Here is a 14,654-nt window from a genome sequence, read left to right as displayed (position 1 = left end):
GATACTAAGCAACAACGATTTTAAAAACTACATAAATATGAGGATAAAAAATTGCTTTGTTGACAGGAAAAAAGTCATGGAACTACAGCAATGTTAATTCTGCAATTTTGGACCTCTTGTTAATGTTTCTAGTACATATTTAGCAAATTGAAATATTAAGTTATACACTTAAAGAAGAAAAAGAGGAAGAGAAAACACTATTTATGAAGCTGAAGTAATATTGCTGTAAGAACCTTAATTTGTGAATTTGCTGCCTTATAAAAATATCTGGTTAACTATTGTTGCAGTAACTTTTTATCATTATCTTGTATTTGAGAAATACTACTGAATACATAGTTAGAAACTATTGTGGTGAGCTGCGCACAAAGAGGCAAACTGAAAGACACATTCAATCTTAACTTTCATTTCTGAGGACATCATGATACAAGCATAATGCTGTATTAATGCATTTTTGTAAGACAGTCCATACTTTTTTTAGACAGATAATTCTCCCTGCATATCCCCTACACCTCATCACAAGCATGTGTAACCGACAAGCTGTCATACTACCGTATGTTATTTATTTACATTGCAGAAAAGGAAGAGCAACAAGGGAGAGAAGAAAAGAATGTCAATCATCTGGATTTCTGCACATGTGCAGAGAACAGAACAGGACACACATTTACAAGTTCCCAGGAGGGAAAAATATCCAAAAGAGAAAATGTTGGTAGTTATGGAGAAAGCTCAGCAATTGTTTGAAGCCATTGTGAAAGATACCAGTTCACATGCATTTTTACTTTACTAATTCAATAGATTCCATATTTCGACTTGCCTAGTAGCTTTGATTTAGTTTTTTGTTGCAAACTACTAGAGACAAACTGCCAATTTAGACCACAGGTGTTAAAAATTGGCTGCTCTGAGTAAAATATAAATGAAGTGCCCTAACTTATTACTATTCCATGAAAATTTATGAAAGTGTTTCTTCATCCACTTTATTTTACTATGCATATCTGTCACCAAGTATATTCACCATATCCACAATTGTTCTAAATTAAGTTTAGTGGAACTACACTGTAATTCTACTTTTCTTGACTAGATCATTCCTGGGGGAAAAGTTATTTCAGTGAGTCCATTTATCTAGGTTAAAAAAATAAGCTAGAATAGTGAGGATCCGAGTTCTCAGTGTGCTGTACACTTCAGCTCATAACAAATATAACCAGACAACATCTAAGAACTGGCAGCTAAAACAAGGAAACAAATATCATGAATGTTCCTGGAATGTTTCATGTGTTTGAATAGTACCAGCTAATTCAATTCTGACTGTGCATAATATATTTTATTCATATACATATATGTGCTTCAGATAAGTTGATCTTGTGTTATACAGTATTAAAATAGAGAAGATACTATTACATATATATTGGTTAATTTCCAAAAGAGAAACATGAATCTTGTATGAGAAAAGTAGGGGTTTTCAACTCTTGCTATTGAAATATCAAGATTTCACTGAGTTAAACACGTTGATAGCACATTTAGATTAAGTAGGACGGCTGCAATATGCTATAAACTAAAACTGAAACTAGTGGCTATATGGAGCTATATTTCATTAGATATGTCAGAACAATTTAACAGTTCAAAACACAGAAAATCAACCAAAATCTTTTCTCCAAGATATATACCTAGTTCCCGAGAAGTTTAACATAATTCACTTCTATGCCAGAAAGAAGGTTTTACAGAACCCTCTGGCAGAATTGGAAGAGGTCAGAAAAGAAGAAAACTGGAGGGGGGGCGGGGGGGAATCACTGTACTCTACAGCATTTCCAATTGACACTGAAATAATTATGTAAAATGCACTTTTTCAGATAAGTATGTTGCAGCTCTGGCACATAAAAAATTAAGGAAAATACTTTGAATTAACTTTTAATGGAAGCAGTGCGTTAGTGAACTAAACACATTGCTTTGAGTCTGGAGACTTGGGTTCTTTTCCTTACTCTATAATTTAGTTGCTGACCTTGGGAATGTCACTTACATTTCTGTGCCTTAGATCCCTCATCCGTAAAATGGGGAGAATGTTTTCTACTTTTAATAAAAGGCAAGACAGAACCAAAATGGCCAGCAAAATATTTTGTTATACTGAACTGGTGGTTCTCTTCGCGTCCCCCCCCCCCCCCCCCGCATTATGTATGCCTGTAAGTTTTTGTTCCATCACCCCTCCCCACACACATTTTTTTTCCGGTTTGTTTTTGACCTTGGAAATGTAAGAAATGTCAAGTCTTGCATTCTCCAGTTTTTCTGGAGGACTTCTAGAAACTTGCCTACACTAGAATGAAAGATGTATTTTGAAAACGTTGGCTAACATGAGTTTTAAAACTCTAGCATAGACAACACAAATAGTATTTTAAAACTAACTGGTGGAGCTAAACCCTTCAACCTCGCCCAGCTAAAGTATTAAAATAAAACTTGGTCCTATCTACATTAGGATTCTAAAACATATTAGTTAAATGTATTAACTACATTGGGGGAGGGATAGCTCAGTGGTTTGAGCATTGGCCTGCTAAACCCAGGGTTGTGAGTTCAATCCTTGAGAGGGCCATTTAGGGATCTGGGGCAAAAATCTGTTTGGGGATTAGTCCTGCTTTGAGCAGGGGGTTGGACTAGATGACCTCCTGAGGTCCCTTCCAACCCTGATATTCTATGATTCGCCAAAAGTTCCAAAATACTTTCCCAGGCCTAGTTGACATGAAGCTTTCAAAGTGTTACAAGAATTTCAATTAGGAGTGTGAGATTTTTTTTTCTTAAATAATTACACTGGTACAACTCATTGTGTGGACACAGTTATACCAGTACAAAGGTGCCTTATGTTGCTATAGCTTATTTCCCATCCCATATAGAAAAGAGCTTTACTGTTATGAGCATCTTTATACCAATGTAACTGCATCAACACAGAAGGGGAGGGGGAAGGATGTACAGCATTAAATATTAGTAGTTTAAGTGGTATAACATTTGTGTTTAGACAAGGCTTTAGTCTTGACAGACCGTATGGAGGTCTCACAGAGATGTTTGTGAACTATAGCACTTAACTGAATGGGCCAGGATGCTGAATCTTTGAGGAAACCTTCTTTTACCCCAAGTGTTAGTCATTCAAGTTTCATAGGTGCTAATCAAAAAAACAGTTTTTAAACAGTCTGACTAAAATACTCTTCCTCTTTCAAACACTTAACTTCTACTCTTTTGGCCGGTATTTCATCATTTCCTTAGTTTACTAGTAATAACAGACTAACAGACTAGACTGGACCCAAATGCTTAATATATAAAAAAAAAAAAAATAGACAAGCAGAAAAGGAAAAAAAACTTCAGGCCTTCCTGATATGCCAAAGGAAAGAAAGAGGGCACAAGCACATTTCTTTTCCCTTTACAGGTTACCTTTCAGGAAAAAAAGTCTGTCCTCAGATGAGTGTACAGAACTCCATTTTCCCAACTGAGGGAAGAATTTGGTCTCAAGCATATACCAACTGGTTTTAACATTATTCAGAGGCTACACCTTAGTTTAAAAAAAGATCAAGTCACAAAGTTATAAAAATGGTCTCACACATGATGTCCGGACTTTGTCCAGATAACATGCTTGTTTTAAAAGAATCTTTATGGCAAATATCAGATTTGTGTACTGTAAAAGTTAGTGGACATCATGACAGGCACCTGACTTCTTATCAGTGCTTATATCAGAAGTCTGCTCAGTTCTTCAAAGACTACTGACATATATATTGCCCCATCTTACATGTATTTGCCACCAGATGCTTTGTGCTTAGTCATAAATTTCTACATTTATTTTTTATTTTACCTAAGGAACTATATTTTTTTAAATATCTGTTGCATTAACTATTGAAGAATATAAAAAGGATCTTTGGCCCAGTCTGGGGAGACTAGAGGCAGTACAAGACTTAAGTACCACATCCAGTTCTCCTCAACTGAAGGAAGTTGCCATAATGCTAGATTTTTAGAGGGAACTGTGGATGGAAAACAATTTAAAAAAATCCTGGCTTTATATCAGTCTGTTTCAATTTTTCCATGTTTATGCCCAGCAGCTGACATTGTTTGGTGTTTGTCAACCCACAGGCACCTGTCATATTTACTTATTTACTGTTAGGTGCATCTGTGGAACAGATGCACCCACAAAGGGAACACTGCATTGCTATAGCACAGCAGCACTTCACACCTAATTTTTAGCATTTATATAGCACTATACTTTTTAAAACATTACAAAAATTCATACAACACTTCTGAAGTAGACAAGGACTACAAATCCTATTTTATAGATGGAGAGAAACAGACAAACGAGATAGAATTAGAATTTAGGAGTTCTTGACACCTGACAACATGTTTTTCTGGAGCCAGCTTCAGAAGAACATACTTGGAGTGAAACTAGGTTATATTGGTTTCTCTCTGAAATAGGTTAAATGTATAGTACTGCTGCTAGACACAAATGGAAAGCAGAAAAAGGGAAAGACACAAAACATAGCATAAACGACAAGAGATATTAAAAAATAGAGAAAGGAATAATAGTAGAGGGCTTTCTCCAAAACAACCAAATCCAGCATGGTTTTGGGTAATGCTTTCACAGATTAGCAAAAAGGTTAAAGCACTGTATTTTTAAGCATGATTTAACACAACTTTTGCTTAACTTCTTAAATTTTTCAAAGCAGACTGGTTGTCCCTTTATCTCTGCTTAATTACTGGAGAGCTTTCACAACAAGCTACTACTTTGGATACTGGATTTTGTCAGATGCATGCCTCAAAACTATCACAAAACTGTTCAAAGATTCTGTCATACCTTCAATGTTAATTATACAAGTTGCATCAAAACCTAGTGTATTTAAGAATTAATGCAAAAAGTTAATTTAACATTTGAATAATGAAGCACATTGAAGTCAGAAAACTCCAGTAGTTAGTTTATAATGGAACATTAATTGCTACATTGTATCGTCTGAATATTTTAAAAGGTACAGAATGAAAAAAACAGCAATATATTACGTAGAAATAACCTTGTGTATGTACCGAGTGAGAATTTTATAGCTGGAATCTTAAGTTTGTGAATTTCTTGATTGGAGTGCTTGAGTTCTTTGTTACATCACTCTTTCCCATCCCCACCCCCTTTTATTAAAAAGAGGATTAAGTACTTTAGAGGCACATCACCATTGTTAACACAGACCAGTAGCACGTCAGAAAAACAAAAATTTAAACTCAAGCAAAAAATGCTAGCTTTCGCTGTTCATAACCTTTTAAAACATTTACAAGATTTTGTTTAAACCTTTATGGTTTTTCCTTTTAATTAGACATTCAAGAGAAAGCCAAGTTTGAAGTGTTGACTTTCAGCCATTTGAATTACGCAAGAGCAAACATTTTAATTAGAACTTATCAGGATTTTTTCCCCAATATTTGCAGAGTTCAAGAACAGCTGAACTGATTTTTCCCAATTCCTTAATAAAATATTCATCTTTAGGCCAAGATGCAACACCTCAGAGATCATCACAAGAAGATGTTTGAGAAAGTTATCAGTAACCGAAACAAGGGGAGCAGGTTAAAATGGAATCTACAGCTCAACCCTAGCAAATGGTATATAAGCACCATGGTCTTCCAGTGTAATTATCTGTTCTTTTAAAAATATTTGAAAAGGCAGATCTCTAAATGTAATCAATTGACTTTTACCATAAGTTTCCCAAGACACTATATACCCATATGATCACTCAGTAATTTGAACCACCAGTGACAAGACACTCTGGTTAATTATAATTTTAGCCTAAATTCCCTCTGCGCATTAATAAGCAAATTTAAGATTAATTCTCCTTAGCTATGATAGGACAAATTTTCTCTCATGTGATATACCATTAATCATGTTTTCCCTTTAGTCCAGTTTTTAGTTCAATGTCTACATTTGCATTGCAGACAGCTATATATTCATAGATTCTAGGACTGGAAGGGACCTCGAGAGGTCATCGAGTCCAGTCCCCTGCCCGCATGGTTTTATAAATAAAACTATTTTGTACTGCTATTTGAGCAAGTGCCACATGTCTTAATTTTATCCAGATATTCAAATTCTATTCTTCAGTATTTTGAAGTCATTAGCAAGTCTAAAAAAAATCAGGAATGTTGGGTAACTTTGAAATTTAGTAATTTTATTTTCTCCTTAATTTAATTGTATAACTAATGTGTCCTCAGTAGAGAACCCGTGCTCAGGGAATTATTTACCAACAGAGATTAGTCCAACCTCAGGCCTGTTTTCAGAATGCTTTGCAAAATTAACTGTTTTTCAAAAATCCATCCCATAATAACCAAAGATAAGGAAAAAGAACAAGAAAAGAGAGCCACTGAACAAAGGAGAGGTAAAAATCTAAGTCCACTACAAGTAACAATGTTTCAGAGTAGCAGCCGTGTTAGTCTGTATCCGCAAAAAGAACAGGAGTACTTGTGGCACTTTAGAGACTAACAAATTTATTTGAGCATAAGCTTTCGTGGACTACAGCCCACTTCATCAGATGCATGTAGTGGAAAATACAGTAGGAAGATATATATAGATATATATACACACACACGCAGAGAACATGAAACAATGGGTGTTAAAATACACACTATAAGGAGAGTGATCAGTTAAGGTGAGCTATTATCAGCGGGACAGAAAAAGAACTGTTTGTAGTGGTAATGAAAATGGCCCATTTCCAGCCATTGACAAGGAGATGTGAGGAACTGGGATGGGGGGGGGGGGGGAAATAAGCATGGGGAAATAGTTTTACTTTGTGTAGTGGCCCATCCACTCCCAATGTAAATCTTACATTCTGAATTCAGAACTCACACCACAATGACAGAGGTCCTTGATATACATCAGATAGATATAAATTAGGTAAAAGAACAAGTATTCAGAATTTTTAAAAGCTCTTCCATTCCCTATCTTAAAAAATTGAAGTTCTAAATTTTAAGTTTTTCAAGGAAAGCTTCGTTCTAAAGAGAACTTTAATAACAAGTATTTTTAGAATACCCCATCCTTCAAATAGAAAAACATCTAGGCTAAAAAAAAGTCACATTGTTTTATTTCACACATAGGTAGAGGTACTAATATGTTTGAATATTTCATACAATTAAAATAAATGGATGTTTATACTGGGAAAATTACATACAGGTGGTTGCACAAGACCTTTGGTGTTGCACTGGGTATAGACAAAATTAAAGCAAACATATTAGGTTATGTGAGTTGAACGTGTGATCACACAGTTTACAATGACCTGGATTACCTGAATGAAGTCATGGGAAGCTACCTAATCTTGTTTTACAATTCCATGCTTTGTAAAACACATCAGAATTAGTTACTAGAGAAAGTTTAAATACTCTAATACAGATATGAAAAGTTTGTTGCAATATGGTTTTGTTATATTTTTATACTAGAGTGTTCAAAGTTCAATCTAGTTGCTACAGAAATACCCTATATCCTCATTCTTCTATTATCTTAAATATGCAATCTGTTCCTACAGAATAACTCTGTTAATATAGACAAAAGAAAAACATAGGCAACACTACCAATTATTTCAAGTAGTATCTTAATAGCTGATGTTCATTTGTCTCCCAGTCCAGCAAAGAAACACTAAAACTGATCTCATTCAGACCAAACACAACAGGTCTTGAAAAATCCATTCACCTACTCATTGGCAATGAGTTGAAAGTTTTCACTGACAAGTGACGGAGCTTAAACAGTGCCTGTAGAATTTAAGGTTTTTAATGAAAAACTATATTTCTAGCCCTTATGGTTGCAAAGATAAACTTCCAAATGTGAACTATAGGTAAACTGATCCAATGTCTGCGGATGCTCAGAGCCCACCTCCAAGCAGCAACAGGTTGAAAATGACAAGACACTAGTCCAGTGGTTCTCAAACTTTTGTACTGGTGACCTTTCACATAGCCTCTGAGTGCAACCCCCCATATAAATTAAAAACACTTTTTAATATATTTCGCAATCCCCCATGTAATAACCTTGTGACCCTCTGAGGGGTCCTAACCCCAGTTTGAGAACCCCTGCACTAGTCAATTTCACAATTGCAATTCAGAACTCTGTGAACAGACAAGTATCATGTCAGTTTCACTCTGCTGCTGCTTATTTAAGTTATAAGCTAGTGAAGTCATTGCAGCTGTTGTGTCCCTGGACCTCATTAGTTTCTTCTCCATCCCCAATATTTTATATAAAGGTTCCGGCTGGGAAGTTCAGTCATCTAGCTGAAAACGTACGTAATCCTTTTTCCAAGCCTTGAAGACAAAATACCTAAAGCACTGTAAAAGTTTATTCACCTTATCTTCATTTTCACACTCCCTAGATACCAAAATTGCTAGAGTCAGATAGCAATGTAGCATTACTGCAAGCACATTTTGAGCAGTTCTAGGGCATTATCGTTAGGAAACAGACTAGAAGTCAATTGTCATAACACCATTACACCTAGACACTAGCCCAGAATGAAGCCTTTATACCAAACGGAGGGTCAGGATCCCAAAGTGGGTCACAACCCTGTTTTAATGGGGTCACCACAGCTGGCGTTAGACGTGCTAGGGCCCAAAGCCGAACCCTCAGCCCCACCACCCAGAGCCAATGCCCAAGTGCTTCAGCCCTGGGTGGCGGGGCTCAGGCTTTGGTTTCAGCCCTGGACAGCGGAGCTCAGGTTATAGGCCCCTCGCTCAGGGCAGCAGGCCTACGCTCAGGCTTCAGTTCCCCTCCTAGGGTCATGTAATATTTTTTGTTGTCAGAAGAGGGGTCACGGTGCAATGAAATTTGAGAACCACTGCTTTATATCATACAGGTCAAGATGGTACATGCCCTAAGAAGCTGTTGCCGTCATGAAAGCATTACACTTGCCCATGCAACTATGGCCTAAGCTATGCAGCAAACCCTTCCAACTTATTTGGCAGAGCATCATTCATTTATGCAACTGACTAAGAAATGCACAACGTTAACTGATTCAAGATTCATATTATAACCTTCAATTTTATTTACATAATTCCAAAAATGCCCCACAAAATGAATATATATAAACTAGTGCATAATATTTATATTGGGGCAGATGAAAACTGCCCAGAATTTTCTGATACGCCCACAACAGGAAAACCTTCAAAAACAGTGAAACTTCTCTTTATACCTTTTCTCATAAAGCAAGTGAGACACTGAACAGACTATACCCAGACTCCCAGAGATTTGTGAGGTGGGATGGACTGGTAACTGATGTACCTCTTCAAGGTGTACTCTCAAAAGCAACAAGGCACTGGAATGGATGGATAATTTCTATCTTTCAAGGCGATTTGGGTGGTTAACTCCCATAGTCCCCTTTGAAAAGCCCAGCCCTAAATAATAGCTGCTTTAGAAACATCTAAATTAGACAGCTCTTAAAACCTCCCTATCTGCCACTGGCTGGCCCAACTGCTCCAGCAAGCAACTTAAAAAGCCTCCTATCACCTTGACCAAGACAGTAAAACTTTTAGACTTTGTCTACACAAGGAATATGCAATTTTAAACTGATTTAGTTACACTGGTGCAAAAGTTTATATGGACACTTATTTTGGTTTAAACCAGGCTTATTAAATTGAAATAAGCCACTCAAAGTAAAATAAGGATGTCTACACAGAGGCTTAACAAACAAAGTTTAAAATGGTTCAATTTTCTTGTATAGATAAGACCAAAACTGAAACCTCTATTCCATGTGTGAGAAAAGGCCATCCCAAGCTGGCCATCATTAATCCTTCCTGCTGTCCTCAATATGAAGGACAGATTTAAGAACAGAAGCATGGAAAATCTACTATATTCTTCGACAGCAACAGGCAAAGAAAATGATGTTCAGAGCGGCATTTTGAATGCCTATAAATGGGGCAAAATAGGATTTATCAAGGCCAGAGAGGAGGTTGCAAGTGTGAAGACATGAGTAATGCAGGCCTGAATGTGAGTTTTAGTAATGATGACAAAAAGGAAAAGCCAGATATTAGAGATGCTATGCAGGGAGAAATTGAAAGATTTAAACATGCCCTATATGCAACATTTTAGAGAGGGATGAATTGAAGACAGTGTTCAAGTTACAGACCTATTGTGTGTTAAAGGCAAAGAACTCCCATTACAGAAAATTAATACTTTTGGGGAGGCTTAGTTAAAACAGGAGCTGATGGAAAAGCAGACAGGTGCTGAGGATGACTCAAGTATACCCCAGAACTATGCATACCCAAGAACTATGGCCCTTTATCATCAGAGCATCTGAGCACTGCGCAAGCATTAATGAATTTATCTTCACATCCACTTCAGGAAGTATCATCCCCATTTTACAGACAGGAAACACTCAAAAAGAGTATACGTGACCCAGCCAAGGTCAACTGCAGGGCATGGAATTTAACCCAGATCTTCTAGGTCCAAAGCCCTAATCAGAAGGCCATCCTTTCCTCCCTCAAGGTCTCTATAAATGCAGTCTCCCACTGGCTGCCCCAACTCCTCCAGCAAGTCAGAAAGAAGACATCTGCTAGAGAAATTAGTAAATATAGAAGTATCTCCGTATATACTAAGAGACTGGACAGAAATCACAGATGAACTGGAGAAAAAGTCAAAGATAAATTCTGGAAAACAAGCCATCAGATTTGCAATTCAGACATTTGTATGACAAATTAGATCATTTTTTAATTTAAGGGATAGAAACTCTCATGCTTCAAACCAAAAGCCTACTTTGTTTTGTAATTGTCCACTACACGGTTTCATGCACCTTCCTATAAAGCATTTCTTACTGGCAGCTGTGTAAAGAAAAATAAACTGGACTAGATGAACTACTAATTGTATCAGATATGGCAATTCCTTAGTTGAAACCCCATGGCATATTATTGCACTTCATGACTGGAATACCGTCAAAGAATTCCACTCAGTGCACACATCAGCTCATAATTCAGCAATTCTGAATTCAATCAATATTTCCTAAATCCAACTGTTTTCTTAAATCATGATAATTTAAAAAAAAGTTTCTTTAACCAATTATAACACTCTTAAATGACAAACACTTTTCATCCTAATGATTGTCCTTGTTCAGATTATGAATACTTTTTCCTGTTTTGAAACATTCTGAAGTTTACTAAGATGTTTCACAACTGCAACTTCGAATACATCTTATTTTTAAAAACCATCTTTGTTTTATTCCCCCAACATAATATGGGATACAAACTGAGTTACTCAGCCACTTCAATGTTCAGTGCCCATCCAGAAAGTGAAAGCCTCAGGTAGAATGCCAGGATGGCTCAGAGAACATGCACCATTTTCAATGAGCGCTGGCCAAAGTGTTAACTGATACAGAACCATCAGAGGGAGCATGAAATTGTTTTTCATAGAGCCTACGGAATTCTTGTCAATGGAGTGGTAAAACTTAAAAATACGAATATTTTTAGAACCTGAATAACTTTACACATCAGTTTGTAACAACTTTAAGATAAATCAAGTATTGGCCCTAGACCATCACAAGATTCTTTTATTACAAATATAGTTCTTCTTTTGGAAATACGCACAGGCCAAACACACAGCCCTCTCAAAAATCCAGTTAATAGTAAATATCTTTGCAATACAAATACAAAAGGTAGATAACTCTACCTGACAATACTCAGCCATTATTGAAGCCATTTTTTTCTGCATACACAAAAAACAGAACTTAGCCATCAGGTTAGCATATACATTAAGCAGAGAAAGACCCTGACCCTGTCAAAACACACACACACAACTTTTTGCACTACAAGTGCCCACTGATATCAATGGAACTACTTGCAGTGCATGAAGTTTAAACACAGTGGTAAATCTTTGCAGGATAAGGACCTAAACATAATTTTTAAAAAATTAAGTACTTAGTGAAACATGCATAATTCCTTTGCAGCATTTAAATATTGCCTCTTTTTCTACAAAAACAAACAGTTTGCACTAATAATTTACACAAGTACAAACACTAAATGCCCCATATTTTATTCAATTTAATTTTTAACTAACTCAGTGCTAAAAGATTAACTAAGCTATAAAAGAATTTAACATTTATCTATCTCGGGGGTTAGATAGGAACAGGATGCTTATGAGGAAAATCTGCTGATTATAACATTTAACAGATATAGTGCCCCAGAGGTCTTCACCATCCCCCACTGAAGGCATTTCCCACTTGAGATAATATTATAATGGGAAGTTTATAACCACTCCCCCACACAGGGGAGATTTTACCTTTACAATCTCTCTTCTCTACAAGAGAAAAAGGAGATGATGTGACAGGTCTGCTTTGTTGCATTAGGGTCTCCTCCCTGCTCCAGGGACAAGGCAGGAGCATGATTTTAGTATATCACAGTCTCTCCCCCTTCTTCTCCCCAATGGGATGGGAGAACAGAAAACCCCGTTTTCCCCCTAAATTAGATATAAATCTCCCCGTTTCCCCACCCAAGTTATTCGGGACAGAGCCTCCCCGTGGATATAACCCCCTCCCGCCCCCAACACTCTTCTCCGTAGACATACACACAGTATTATACCTCCAACACCAACTCACCTGACAGTGGGGCTGTAGGGGCTCCGAGAGCGGCGCCAGTTGCTGCTGTAGGGACTGGGCGACACATCCCCGCCGCGTTCGTACGAGCTGTGCCGGCTGTAGCTAGGGGATCGGCGGCGGCTGTATGGGCTGAGGGGGGAGCGCCCGCCGATGGGGCTGGGCGATTTGCGGCTCCTCTGGCTCTGGGAGGCCCTGTGCGACGGGGGGCTGTCGTCCCGGCCGGGGCTGGGGGACGATCGCTGCCGCCTGTAGGCCCTAGGCTCGGCCTTATCCTCCCGATAAGCCTTCGGCGGGTCCTTGTAGGCCGAGGGCGGCTCTTTGGCCGCTTTAGTCCGGCTCTTGTGCGCTTTGCCCTCCCGCTCCTTCCTGCCACTGCCGGGGGAGGCGGCCGGGCCCTTCCTGCGGGCGTCGCTGCCGCCGCCACTGCTGCTCTTGGGGCCCTCCCGGTCCTGGCCCCCGGTCTGATTGTGGCGGCTGCGGGACTTGGAGGAGGAAGAGGAGGCCTCGGCTCCCCCCCTGGCCACCGCCGTCCCCTCCTGCTGCTTCTCCTCCCCCCGCCTGCGGTGCTCCCGGTGCCGCTCTCTGGAGCGACCGCTGCTGCCGCGATGTTCCCGGCGCGGCCGGCTGCTCCGCTCCGACTCCCCCCGGGGCCGCTGGCTCCCCCCACCGGAGGAGGAGGCCGGGCTTCCCCCGCCGCTCCCCGCCCCGCCTGGTCCGGCCGCTCCGCTTCCCACCAGCCCCTCGGACTGGGAGCTCACGTCGTCGTACTCCTCCACCAGAGTGCTCAGCCCCCCACTACCGCGCCGCTTCTCCGGCTCCTGGGCGCCGCCGCCGCCGCCCCCTGCGCCTCCCCCGCGGCCCCGACGCCGCTTGTGCCGGGACCCCGAGCGCCGCTTGCCCCGGGGCCGCTTCCGCTCCCCCCCGTCCCCGCAGCAGGAGGAGGCGCTGGTGGCCGCCAGGAACAGCAGAGACTGCGGCGGCAGCGGCGGCTGCAGGAGCGGCGGCTGCAGGAGTGGAAACAGCAGCGGGTGAGGAGCCGGCGGCGGCGGAGCGGGAGGCTGCGGCTGGGCCGCGAAGCGCTTCCGTCTCCGGTGATGTAGCCGCTTCTTGTCCGCCGGCGCCTCCACCGCTGCCGAGCCGCCCCAGCCCCGGCTTCCCCCGCTCCCTCCAGCTGGCGCCGCGTCCGAGGTGCTCGGCATCGAGATCACTCAAGGCCGAGGACTAGGACGCGGCCTGCGAATCCGCCGCCGCCGCCTTCAGGGCGCTGCCGGCGCCATGGAGACACCGCGCCGCGCACAGACAGACCCCGGCCCCGCAGCCCGCCTCACAGACCGCGCCGCCCGCCCGGCCGCGCCTCACATCGGGCCGCGCGACCCCCGCGCTCGGGCCGCCCGGTAACAGCGGGGGGTGGGGCTGGGGGGTCTCAGTCTCCAACGAGCCCGGAGGCTCTTAGGCCCGGCCACCCGCTGTCCCCGCAACACGGAAGAGTCTCACGGCGGCCTCCTCACTCCATCCCGGCCCGCGCCGCCTCCTCCTCCGGCGGCGGCTGCTGCTCGCCTCTCTCGGCCCCTCCGGCGGCGCCTGCGGGCCGCGCTGCCCCCTCGGCTCCTCTTTGAGTCCCAGGGTCAATGTCGCGCCGTAGGTGTCCCAGCTACGCGCACTCCCGGCGGCTCGATCCCGGCGCCTCCGTCGCTCGCAGCCGGGCAGCGATCGAGAGGCCTCCGCGCTGTGCGACTGACACACACACACAGGGGACAAGGCGCGCACTGCGCACGCGCGTACAGCAGGCGCGGGGTGGGGGGGTGCTCACTAGCGCGAGCTTTCTCCCCGCTGCCGGCCGGGAGAGTATCGACACCACGCGAGAGACTCCCCTAAACGTCACGACCGGAAGGTTTCATGCGTGAGTTCCGGCCGAGTCTAGAGCCCAATCCGCTTCTCCGCCTACAGCGCGGGGCCGAGGGCAGCAGCTTCCGCTTTGAGAGGTGAAAGGTCATCCAAGAGTTTCCTGTTGGGAGGGGTGGTATCGCTGCTGGTCACTAGGAGGATTCGTCCTGGAGGGAAAGCGATTCCCCCGCCCCGTGGTTCTTGCTGCAGGCGGCGGCGAGGGCGCCGTGTTGTCCA

General features: G+C 42.0%; 1 protein-coding gene across 1 annotated transcript in view; it reads right to left on the bottom strand.

Annotated features, from left to right (window-relative positions):
* LOC113407038 (cyclin-dependent kinase 13-like) overlaps positions 1-13,864 on the bottom strand; it is a 64,537-nt gene extending 50,673 nt beyond the window's left edge. Inside the window, exon 1 of the mRNA XM_026654120.2 lies at positions 12,534-13,864. Within this exon, the coding sequence (XP_026509905.1) occupies positions 12,534-13,732 (1,199 nt within the window). The 5' untranslated portion in view covers positions 13,733-13,864. The remainder of the gene's footprint in view (positions 1-12,533) is intronic.
* Positions 13,865-14,654: the final 790 nt, after the last annotated feature.

This window comes from Terrapene carolina, unplaced genomic scaffold (genome assembly GCF_002925995.2).
Source record: "Terrapene carolina triunguis isolate 2854851 unplaced genomic scaffold, T_m_triunguis-2.0 Scaffold182, whole genome shotgun sequence".
Lineage (NCBI taxonomy): Eukaryota > Metazoa > Chordata > Testudines > Emydidae > Terrapene > Terrapene triunguis.
This window is presented reverse-complemented; position numbering and strand designations above follow the sequence as displayed.